General features: G+C 36.8%; 1 protein-coding gene across 3 annotated transcripts in view; it reads right to left on the reverse strand.

Moving 5' to 3' along the window:
* Agmo (alkylglycerol monooxygenase) overlaps positions 1 to 12,433 on the reverse strand; it is a 323,619-nt gene that overhangs the window by 202,338 nt on the left and 108,848 nt on the right. For all 3 annotated transcript variants that reach the window (XR_008722211.1, XM_055625389.1, XM_055625375.1), the window contains exon 5: positions 2,180 to 2,275. Coding sequence is in view for 2 of the 3 variants with exons in the window: in XM_055625389.1 (XP_055481364.1) it covers positions 2,180 to 2,275 (96 nt within the window). In the remaining variant the exon portion in view is untranslated. The remainder of the gene's footprint in view (positions 1 to 2,179; positions 2,276 to 12,433) is intronic.

Consider the following 12,433-nt stretch of genomic DNA (forward strand, 5'->3'; position numbering starts at 1 on the left):
AACTTCTAATTGACAAAGTAGGACGAGCACATGTTGAAAATATTTTCTTTTAAATTAAATCTCCGTGGGAACTAGAGAGATGGATCTATGATTAGGAATAGGCATTACTCTTGCAGAGGACTGGTCCAAACGGTGACAAACAACTGTCTATCATGCTCTGGAACTGCTTCTAACCTCCACCGGCATGTCACAAGTGGTGTGCACACATCTACCCAAGCACACACACACACACACACGATCAAATACATAAATATTTAAACGTTAAAGAGAAAATTAAGTCTTCCTCCACCAGATGTCTATTCAGTGTCTCTCTCCAGAAACCATCATCACCACCACCCTCTTGAGTTTCCTCTTGAATAATTCTCCTACTTGTAAACAAATGAAAGTAGTATGCTGTCTGTCATTTCACAGCTGTGGAAATTTTCAGAAATGAATTCACGGCTTATAGCATAACTCAAAATTCCAAAAATCAAAGAAAAGGTTATAAAATGGGGGCTGGCTTCTCCTGCAATTCATCTAAGGCAACTTTGTTAACGTTCCTGCGAAAACAGCAAGTGCAGCATGTACCACAGGCTGTGTCACACCTGCTATTCAACTGGAAAGGTAAACAGCAGGTCGAATTGATCTTGAAATAATGCCCCCCTATTTTTTTTTCATTTTTTATTATTTTTTTACACTTTATTCATTTTGTATCCCCCCATAAGCCCCTCCCTCCCCCCTACCGATCCCACCCTCCCTCCTCCTTCTTCATGCATGCCCCTCCCCAAGTCCACTGATAAGGGAGGTCCTCCTCTCCTTCCATCTGATCTTAGTCTATCAGATCACATCTGGAGTGGCTGCATTGTCATCTTCTGTGGCCTGGTAAGACTGCTCTCCCCTCAGGGGGAGGTGATCAAAGAGCAGGCCAATCAGATTATGTCACAGGCAGTCCCTCTTCTCATTACTATGCAACCACACTTTTCTTCTGAAATGGCATATGAACCTTGGTTCAAGGATCTCTTAAAGAGACAAGGAAAAGGCAGAAGATCCTTATGTACCATAGTTCTATATCCTAACTAACACCCAACCTGACACAAGGCTTGATCTCTGGCAGAACAGATGTAAAAATGAAACTTTCCTTTAACCCCTCCAAGTAAATCAATAGAACATTTCCCTTTCCTGATAAACAAATTTGGTCTTTGACCTCCATAGCCAGATCTGGCCCCACTTACTCTTTAGGATGGTTATAGCATGAGCTGTTTGATGGCTATCAGCTGTCATAAAACAAATAGTATTTCATGACAGATCGTCATATAACACAGGTATGTCCAAAGTCAGGGTAACAGTATCTCTACCCCAGGCATGGCTGCAGTGTGCAATACAGCAGGTAAAGAGACAATGCTTCTCTGTGAGTGCGGTGCAGCTGTGACAACTGAAATTGCACACCGCACCACCTATGAAAGTGCTCGCTGTGAGAATGTCAAAAGGCTGTCAGTGAACACAAGTGCTTTTAGAATTTCTCCTATGTGTATGATATTTTTGTATTTAACAACAATATAAACATAAATAGTTCACAAAGCAAAAGGTAGCTTAATGATATATCTGCAAACATCCAAGCCTGAATATATGAACATCTCTAGAAGAGCCAAGAAGCTCTGTGTTCAGTTTTCTAGAGAAAATAAAATAAAAGCCTAACAATATATTGAACAAATTTAAATAAAGCACAATCTCTGTAATTAAGTAAGATTACCAAAAGGTTTTTTTTAAATTCCTGTAAATGTTAAACATTTTCAAGTGATCACACACATACACACACTTCAGTCTTTAAATTAAAATAGATTTCAACATCTCTTGTTTACTTATGTTTAATGAACTGTAACACAGGGAGATATTGTAGCAAATATAGTATTAAAATGTTTTGGTACTTAATAGTTCAAAAATTGTTGTTATTTAATTGGGACCAACTGGCTTCATTGCATCTTATAAACTTTGCAATATATATTCAGAATAAAAGAAATAAAACTGAACAGATGTTTCTCCTTAAAGAAGGCAGACTAAAATTTTTCTTACACAATAAATCAGCTGCTAGTATTTTTCTAGGACATTGCTTGAGGCTGTTTTCTTATAAAATTTTTAGCACACACATACACATGCACACTCACACAAACACACATACACACAATCACAGAGTCACACTTACCTCTGTGTGAATCCAAAATTGGTAGAGGAGATTGAATTGGATATGAACAGCAAACACTGAAGGTGGTATGAAGAGGGCGAGGGGACAGTAGAAAATCTTTAAGAGAAAAAAAAAATCTGCATCACTTTATACTCATGATCCCTCAACAGAAGCTTCACTAATGGCCCTTCTTCCTTCTTCATCAGACATAATATAAATATATAATCATTTTAACTTGGCAACATTATTTTTTCACATAGTGATAGATTTACATACATTACTCTTCTTTTGGGCAGTTAATGTGTTTTGATTAAAATATTACATGCTGTTAGTTAGTTCCTTACTACTGAAATATCAGATGTGTTTTCTGTATGCAAACTCATTGCTTTTAATGCGCAAGTACTTAACTGAAGCAAAATTGAAAAGCATGTGTCTTTATACCTTGACCACTCCCAAAGGCTCGGTTATTGCCTGGTGTTTCCAATAATAAAATGCAATCACAATAAAAGAAAATGTGTGACATACTGGAAGAGTTTATGTAGAGTAGAATATGTTTTCTATTTTAATGTTTATATGATTGATTAAAGGTAAAATACATCTTAAATTTTTATCAAAGTTATTAAGGTAGAGGGTAATGTGAAGACAGTGGAAATAAGTCTTTCGGGTCCAGATTTCCCTAGAGATGTAAATATCTATGCCTTGGAAAACAAACTTCTCCTTTTTCTCTCTCTTTTAAAAATTATCTATTTTTTATTAATTACAATTAATTCACTTTGTATCCCAGCTCTAGCCCCCTCCCTCATTTCCTTCCAATCCCACCTTCCCTCCCTCTTCTCCGCCTATGGCCCTTCCTCAGTCCGCAAACACTACTATAACAAAAATCAAAATCCAAAGATCTAACAGCCACTGATCATTAATCTCTCTCAACATCAATGGACTCAATTCTCAAATAAAAAGATACAGACTAACAGAATGGATGCATAAACAAGACCCAACAATCTGTTGCATACAAGAAACATATCAAAATCACAAAGATAGACAAACTTCTTTTTAAACCTCAGAACTGCTTAGAATTGACTAACACGTGTGGTTTGTTGTGATCTCCCAACAGCTTATTCTTGAGAGAAGTTTTGAGTGGTCGCAATCATTTCTTCGAAAGAAAATCCAAAGACCCAAATAGGTATCAGAAGAAGCTCATTTTTGTTTTACATTTCTGATATTATGTTATGCATATTTCTATAATGCTGTATTTTATAACATTTCTTCTGTATGTTACAACTTAATTTCTGAATTATTACAAAGCTTTTGCATTTATAGTTACATTTGCAAGGTAAAGAAACAAATCCCAGGCCTCAGTGGCATGGTGGTGCTTCATCTCCTTCTCTTCCATCTCCAAACTGGTTATCCAATTGTCTACATCCTTCATGAATAATTTAACTGGGTCTTCTATCATAAATCTTTAAATGTACTTAAATTTGACTGACAAAAAGAATTTTCCTTATACTTTGTTAGTGTCTGGGACAGCATTGTGCCTACTTACTGAATAAGTTAGTTTCTACTTAACACTCACATCAGTGCCATTCCGATTCCACAGCTCTTTAGCTTTACATAACACTGTTTACATTAGGTTACTTATTCTATGAGAGAATTAATATAAACCAGAGCCATTCTTGAACTCTAAGTGTGAGAGAAACAGTGAGGATAAGACAAAACATAATCTCAGTCCAGTAGAGACAGAGTGTCATTTAACCTACCACAAGGCAGCAGCAGAATGGCGCTTCGGTGCTGGCATCCTGAAGCAATAGACAGGTGGCATATGGGGATTATATTTATCTTGACATTGTTGCACTGTCAGAAGTAGTGCTATAAAGGGCTAGACTGTGGTAGGCTTGGATGATCTTAGGAAGACCAGGAAGCAGGCTACAGGTGTAACAGAGTATGCTCCAGAGAGGCCATGCATTTCCTAAAGAAATAATGGATCACTTCCATTTATCAGAGTCTTCAATGTGACTATGACTTGGTATAGAAAAAAAATTGTAGAATTGATGAAGAAATGAAAAAGTTTAGTGGCCACATGAGTGATGGAAACATTGTAATATCATTCTAAGGAAGCTGGTCAGAAAGTAAAGTGTGATATCCACGTTTAAATATGTCCAAGGGAGAAAATGAGAGGAGTAATGTGGTCAATTTAAAGACTAAACTAAAGAGAGATGAATGTTTTCTTTAAAAGTAGAGTAAAAGTCCATGTTCACCTCTGACATCACGTCTTAACTGAAGAAGTGAAAGGGGATAGAAAGAGAAAGTACATGACAAGAAGCTGACATTTCTCTCCAGTCTTTAAAGCTCATGGGGTCTCAGTGTAAGAGCTTGAAGGAACTGAACTTCTAGGAGCGTTTCAGCAGGACAGAGAGCAGAAGCCGAAGAGATTTTGTGTTCATTTTATGGCTCACTGAGCATGTAGAGAGCTTTCCTATATCTGGCAGCCATGGCTGAAGTAGGGGACCACACACACACCAGAGCCAGTCTCAGGACTCCCAGCATGCAATGCATGGTGGCGGGTGTGCAGAGTGTGGATGGAGGAATCATTCTTTCATGCCCTGATGATTTCAAAATGGACGACAATGGTACACGCTGGCAGGTTTGCCACTCATGAGAATGAAAAACTAGAGACTGCCTGTGGTTATAGGCCCAGGCAGAGCTGGGAAGAAAACCAGGGCTTGGAGGACAGTTGGCTACTAGTAAACTGCTAAGCCAGATAGTTAAACTTGAAGTGTGTCATTACTTTATCATTTATTACTGCCATTTTGTTTTGTATGTTTTGGTAGTTTTCCTTCATGTATGTCTTTTCACAACATATGTACATTACCCATGAATAAAGAAAAGGGCCTTGGGTCTTCTGGAACTGGCTTTACAGGTGGTAATAAGCTGGGATGTGGTTGCTAGGAATGAAAATCCAGTCCTCTAGAAGAGCAATCGGCACTATTAACCACTGATCAATCTCATCAGCCCCATATATAACTACTTTAACAGAAAACAAACAAATGAACACACAATACCTTCAGGATCCATTGTGCTTTTAAGTATTCTAAGTAGTTTACTTCTTAGACATCTGTTCTCCTAGAAGTCTCAAGTTTTATAATATTACAGAAAAAGCTTGTTTTTTTTTTTTTCTTCAGAAGACACTAGAAATCAATGAATCAAGTAGTGTGTCTATTTTCCTTGTGTTTATGATAACAGAAAAAGGGAAATCCTCTATTACAGGTACAGAGAACTAATAAGTTTCTTTAAAACATACTCCTCCAGTGAGATGCCACAAACCTGTGCCGTAGCAAATAGAATATTGTGGCAGGCAGATGGATAGAGGTTCCAAGGCCAACCTTAGCTACTTAACATGATTCTGTATCACATAACATTTTATGCTGGAAGAAATATTTTGACAGCATGGGTACAAGGTTTTTGTATAATTTAAATGCTGCTTTTTGTACCCCAGTGCTATATCTAGTTGCCATCCTTGTTCTGAGATGATCCTGTCTCAATGTCATGTAAACACTTCTCCCCAGTTGTTCCCAGATATGCCAATAAAGCAGCTTACAGCCAATCACTGAGCAGGGGAAAGAATTGGGATGGACTTCCTGCCAACCAGGAGACTGGGAATTAGACAGGGAAGTGGGGAATTTAGCCACAGAGTAGGTCCAAGAGACATCATGAGAAGCAGCTGGAGCAGCGAAACTACAAACTGCAAGTATCTCTGGGATGCATGCTGGGAGGAAGCCAGATTAGCATAGAGAGTTAAGAATAGAGTTATTACTGCTCAGTTCTTATGTCATGAAGCTTATAAAATAAATATAAAAGTCTCAATTATTTCTGTGATATATGGTTTAAGAGGGAAACTAAGAAACAAACACAATTTTATAAAAATAACTTAACAGGACAGTGCCAAGAAGCTCAATATTCTTCATGTAACCTAGGCCTGCCTTTCTGTTTCTCTATCTTTGGTCCTGTCCTATTTTGTTTTATTCCTCACACCTTCTCATGCATACCACATTTTAAGCATAATCATACTCTGATAGATTGAATGGTATCCTCCCCAAAAGAACATGTAATGGTCTGGCATTTGTTCCTCACCACCTGAGCTTTTCTGAAAATATTATTTTTCCAGATAGTATCAAGTAAAAAGGAATTAATTATCGTGGGCTCAATTCAATAGAACTGATGTTCTCACAAGATCAAAAGCAGTTACCAAAAGCAGACATGCATGCAGGAAATCTGGATAAAGAAAAGGTAGAGGGGGCTGTGTCTACCCATATGGAGTGCGGTTCCCAGCAAACTAACAGGAGTTTAGCTAGAAATGGAGTTCAGGGTTTGCAGGGAAGAAACTACACCTGGATTAGCTGACTTTACACTGGAAGATTCAAGGAAAACAAGGAAATCCTTTCCATTATAAGCCAGCAATCTCTCGTACTTTTTCAGATGCCACAGGAAACTAAATGTTTTTTTAACATATTTAACATCATTTGCTATTTCCTCTCTAAAATTATTGTATTTTCCCCACAATTTTATGCTTTTCTGCATATTTTGCTTCTATGTAATATTCTGTTTACAATCTTGTCCTCAGCCAGTTTTAATATTCTTTCAAGTTAGAAGAAGAATTACCTCCTCCATGAAGGCTCCCTTGATCCAGCAACATTCACAGTTCATGCCAATTTCTAACCATAGCTATTATTTGCCAGAGTCCTTCCTACCCAAACAAACCACCTAGGAATACAAGCTTGCTTTATTATGACTTCCTGCCAACCTTTGCCAGCACGCCAGGGACTGCCAGAGAATGTTGGTTGGTGGTGGTGAAGGATGTCTCTGAGTTGAGACAGGTGCTGAGTGTAGTTTTATCTCTTTACTTCATGGGGGTGCAAGAAAGCTTTCCAACTGTGGTAATGAGTCATAATAGATCGTAGTCTGGTGAATTTGAACATGGTACATCAAAATTGTTAGCTTCTTGTCTTTATTTGTTCACATTTATGTAACTACAGCTCTGGCAATTGAAAAGAACAGTTCTTGCTTATGTACATGGTTAGAAAGTATGACATACTAAAAAGATGCCTGCATTGTTTTATGCAGTACAACAAACCCAGTATAATGCATGAGAATTGTACTTCAGATATCTCAAAGAATTTCTCAGCTGTCATTCAGGGTGACCTTGAATTAACCATGTACAAAAGCTGAGAAAATATTAAGAACTGTTTTTAATGATCACTACCACTAAGACTTAAAACATTGATTGATAGGTCAAAGAAGCAACTGACCTAGACAAGAGACTTAGATTTATATATATCTGTGTGTGTGTGTGTGTGTGTGTGTGTGTGTACATGTATATATACACACAAATGCACACATGTATATATATAATGAGTATGCTTCTTTTACTATTTGCAAAGATATTGAATATTACTTTTATCAGAAATTTTACAAATATTACATATAACATATTTTTAACATACATTAAAAGACTTCAGTAACTATATTTCTTTTTCTTTCTGTCCTTCTGTCTTTCTTTCTTTCTTGTTTTTTTTTAATTATTATTTTGTTTTTTCAAGACAGGGTTTCTCTGTGTAGCCCTGGCTGTTCTGGACTTAATTTGTTGACCAGGCTGGCCTCGAACTCACAGAAATCCACCTGCCTAGTGCGTGCCACCATGCCAGGCTGTAACTATATTTCTCTGTTGTTGTTTTGGGTTTTTTTTTTTTTTCATTATGGCTAATCCATATTTATTTTTATTCACTTTACATCTTGGTTGTAGAACCACCTGCCTCCCCTCCCTGTCCCACCCTTTCCCCCTAAACCCTCCCCTTTTCTTCAGAAAAGGGGAGCTCCTGTTCCCATCTACCCCAGCTCATCGTTTTGCATCAGGACGAGCCTGTCCTCTTCCTCTGTGATCTGGAAAGGCAGTCCCGCCAGGGGAAAGTAATAAAAAATCTGGCAAGTGAGTCCACGTCCAAGTTCTCTAGTAAAGGACCCTTACTAGAGGACCCACCTGAGGCCTAAGCTGCCCACCTGCTACCTCTTTGTAGGGGGCCTAGGTCCAGTTCATGCATGGCCCTTGGTTGATGCTTTTGTCACAACAAGCCCCTTTGGGCCCTGGTTAGTTAGCTCTGTTGGTCTTCTTGTGGAGCTCCTGTCACCTCCATGTTCTTTTCTTGTTCCTCCCACTTTTCCACAAGATTCTCTCTGCATGACCCCATGTTTGGGTGTGAGTCTCAACATCTGTAACTATAGTTCTTATGTTCACTAATTTAGTGTTTCTTTGAAAGAATAATTGGTCATCTGAAGGTAGATTGTTATCTTCAGTTCAATGCTGGTTTCATATATGAAGGAGATATTAAAATTTATTTTATTTAAGATATAAATAAGGTATATGTCATGATTTCTAACCAGGGTTAGTATAGTAAATAAAACTATATAAATAACTTAAAACTCCTGGTTTCATAAAAATTATATCTGAGATAATTCAGCAAAATGGTTACATTTTCAAGATTATAGTCAGTGTTTGATGGATCGATTTTGAATGGTCACATATGTTTTATTTTTTAAACAATAGTGGTGGATGAAAAATAGCTTATGCGTTGATCTTTATGATAATTGAAGGAGACTAAAAACCAATGTCTATTGCTCATGGCTCATTCCAATTTTATGTGTATAAAGGTACCATCATCTACAGTAGAAGCAAATATACAAATGAATCTATTTGTGTATTTGTTCTTTTTAATAGCTATTTGCATTATTATATTTTTCTAGATATGTGTTTAAAATGGTATTTCAAAGGAAGCACCTAATTTTCTCTATAGTTCACTTATTACTCAGTTGTTTTTTTTTATATTTAAACAATATTCTACACTGATATGTCCCTATTTGTGTATGTGTGTGAAGAGTTTTCAGCTCTTGATTTTCCTGGAAACATCATGCAGCATTCATTAAATCCTTGTGATAATTTCTGAGATAACTCTGTGTTGTGACCTTTATATTGTTAATGAAGGCTGGCTATGTATTTGTTAACCTTTCCCTCGGTTTGTGTATGGCATGTGATCTCCTTATCCCAACTGTCAACTTGAGACATCTGAGCTATCACAGAGGAGAGCTTCCATTGAGAAATTGCTGAGACTAGGATGATCTGTGGGTATGTACACAGACAAGTGTTTTGATGGCTAATTGATAGAAAAGGGCACATACCACTGTGGATGGTACCATCCCTAAGCAAACAGTTTTAGACTTCAGAGAAAACTAGCTGCGTGTGAGCCTGGTGGTGAAGTTTTAGGTAGAATTTCTGCATAAATTTTCTGCTTAAATTTTTGTCCTTCTTCCCTCAGTGATGGACTGTGACCCTTTCCTCCTCCAAGTTGCTTTTACTCATGGTGTTTGTCACAGCAACAGAATAAAACTAGGTCCGCTCCTGTGATCCCCCATGACTAGATTGGAGGCAAAGACTTGGGGGTTGAAGACTTCAGGGTTAAAAGAATGTTCTATTTCCCAAATGTGTGGCTACCAACACAGTATCACTGTTGATGATAATTTTGATATGAGATCAGGGTTGCCTATTTTCTTCATTCAAAAACTACTCCTTTTTCATACTCACCTAGTACTTGAAGGGGATAGACAGCTAAAAATAAAAAACCCAGAATTGCCAAAATGATCCTGTACAACAACAGATGGTCTGGAGGTATATCCATCCCTGATCTCAAGCTGTTCTACAGAGCAATAGTAATAAAAACTGCATGGTACTGGCATAGAAATAGAATGGTGGATCAAGGGAATTGAATCAAAGATCCAGAAGTAAACCCACACACCTATGGATACTTGATTTTTAACAAAGAAATCACAACCATACAATGGAAAAATGACAGCATCTTCAACAATTGGTGCTCATCTAACTGGATCTCTGCATGGAGAAAAATGGAAATAGATCCGTATTTATTACCCTGCACAAAACTAAAGTCCAAGTGGATCAAAGACCTCAACATAGAACCAGACACACTAAATCTGTTTGAAGAAAAAGTGGGAAAGAGCCTTGACCTTATTGGCACAGGAGACAACTTTCTGAACAGAACACCAACATCACAGGTGCTAATATCAACAATCAGTAAATGGGACCTCATGAAACTGAAAAGCTTCTGTAAAGCAAAGGACACTATCAACAGAACAAAATGACAGCCTACAGACTGTTTTTTTGTTTTGTTTTGTTTTTTTATTATTCTTGAATGGGCATGTCTGCAGAACTGAATAGTTTGACACAAAGGCACATCTTCAAGAACAGTACTTAAAGAAACCCAAGGGACCTCATTTGTAGTTTCTGTCTACCAAGGAACAGCAAGAGTATGTCCATGTTTAAAGTAGAGAGCAAGACTCTAGCTAGTGATAACTCTGCTGGAACCTTGACATTAGAGTGATCATTTATTTATATGCTAAGATAACTGTCTGTATTAATATGAACTACTTTTACAGTCCTTGATTTTATACCTTATAGTTTTATATGCATCTATATATGTAGCATTTGTAATATATAGCACTTATTTTGCTGGAGCATTGCCCCCAAAATTTACCTTTCAGAATTTATCCTGGTTTGTTCTTCTCTCTCTTTATTATCTAAGTTATATATGTGCTTAGTGTTTGTATATATATCCATTTATTTGTTTCTATTGGAACAGAGCTGTATATCCCTAGCCATCCTGAATTTGCTGTAAATCTCAAGTTGGCCTTGAAATCCTAGCAATAATCCTGACTCATCCTCCCAAGTTTTGTGACAGCAGGTTTATGTGCTACACCTGAATTTCCTTTTACTTTTGAGCAGTTCTGCACTTATACATTAAATGTAAATCTGTATCGCCTACATTACCTACCATAAAGTTAGAAAAAGATGGCCAGAACTGGTGCTTCAGGTCGTGAGTTCTAGAACTCAAGAAGCAAAAGCAAGTTGGTCTTTATGAATCCAAGGCTGGCTTGGTCTACACAAGTTCCAGAGCAGCCTGAGCTACAAAGAGAGAACCTGTCTCAAAACAACAGCAACAAAAGTAAGTGATAGTTCTGATATAATTATATATTAAATATTAGATATAATATATATGATACCCATGCTATTTAGAATAATATGAATGCATTAACATATGTACTGTGAGATTAAAACTGTAGAAAATATTGCAGTATATTGTAAATAAAGTGACACTCAGTATAATAGCACTTTACAAATTGCAGCTCTTTTATGTAGGTAACATGGGGCTTAAAATTGCATTTAAAATACAAATAGCATGGTTAGAAATTCAAGAAAATTGAATTATTATCTTTAATTATTTCACATAACAAGTCTACCACTTTAACTTTCAAGATAATATGAGAGAAATACTCTCAGGTTAATTTTGCTCTTCATTTCACACACCAATTTTCTTTTCAGAGATATGGCCCATTTATTATTTGTTCTAAATATATGTGGTTGCCTTGGCAACTGCCAAATTATAGACCTTATATTACTGCTGATGAGAAATCTCATGGATGATCTAAGGAAGAGAAAGATTTGAAACCTGCCTTTGATTTCAAGATATTGAATATGCCAATACATTCAACATACTGATAAAGGGACCTGGAAGTCCTGGTCACAAATCCAGGCTGACTTATTGTCTTCAACTTTTTTTTCCCAACTGTCTCAGTCCCTCCATCACCCCTTTCCAGACAAACAGCAATTTGTGGCATATTTCTGTGACCCATTTCCTAATTCAACATGCGCTTTTCTGTCTGTGACAGACTAATATAAGATGTTTTACCTTGGGGAATAAGTATAAAACTATTCTTATCTTATAAAACTATAAGATAAGTATAAAACTAATTTTGCTTAAATTTGCACTCATTTTTAATCTTAGACATTTTGTTTTTTTTATTTAGATTATTTTGTTTGGAAACATTTACATTAAATTGGAACTAAACTTCAGAGAAAATGGATGTTATTATTTAGGTCCCATTAGTTTATTATAAAAGGGAGGCATGGGAATTATTTAGATGATGAAATAATTTAAAATGTCAGTTCAGAAGCAGTGCTCAGAGGAAAATTAATAGCACTAACAGCCTTCAAGAAGAAATTTGTGACATCTCTTACAAGCAACTTAATGGCCGAACTGAAAGTCCTAGAAATAAAAGAAGCAAATGCACCCAAAAGGAGCAGATGGCTGGAAACAATCAAACTCAGAGCTGAAATTACTCAAGTAGAAAAAAATAAAAGTATTCAAAGAATCAATGAAACCA

Source organism: Psammomys obesus, unplaced genomic scaffold, assembly GCF_907164565.1.
Source record: "Psammomys obesus unplaced genomic scaffold, mPsaObe1.curated_primary_1811, whole genome shotgun sequence".
Classification (NCBI taxonomy): Eukaryota; Metazoa; Chordata; class Mammalia; order Rodentia; family Muridae; genus Psammomys; species Psammomys obesus.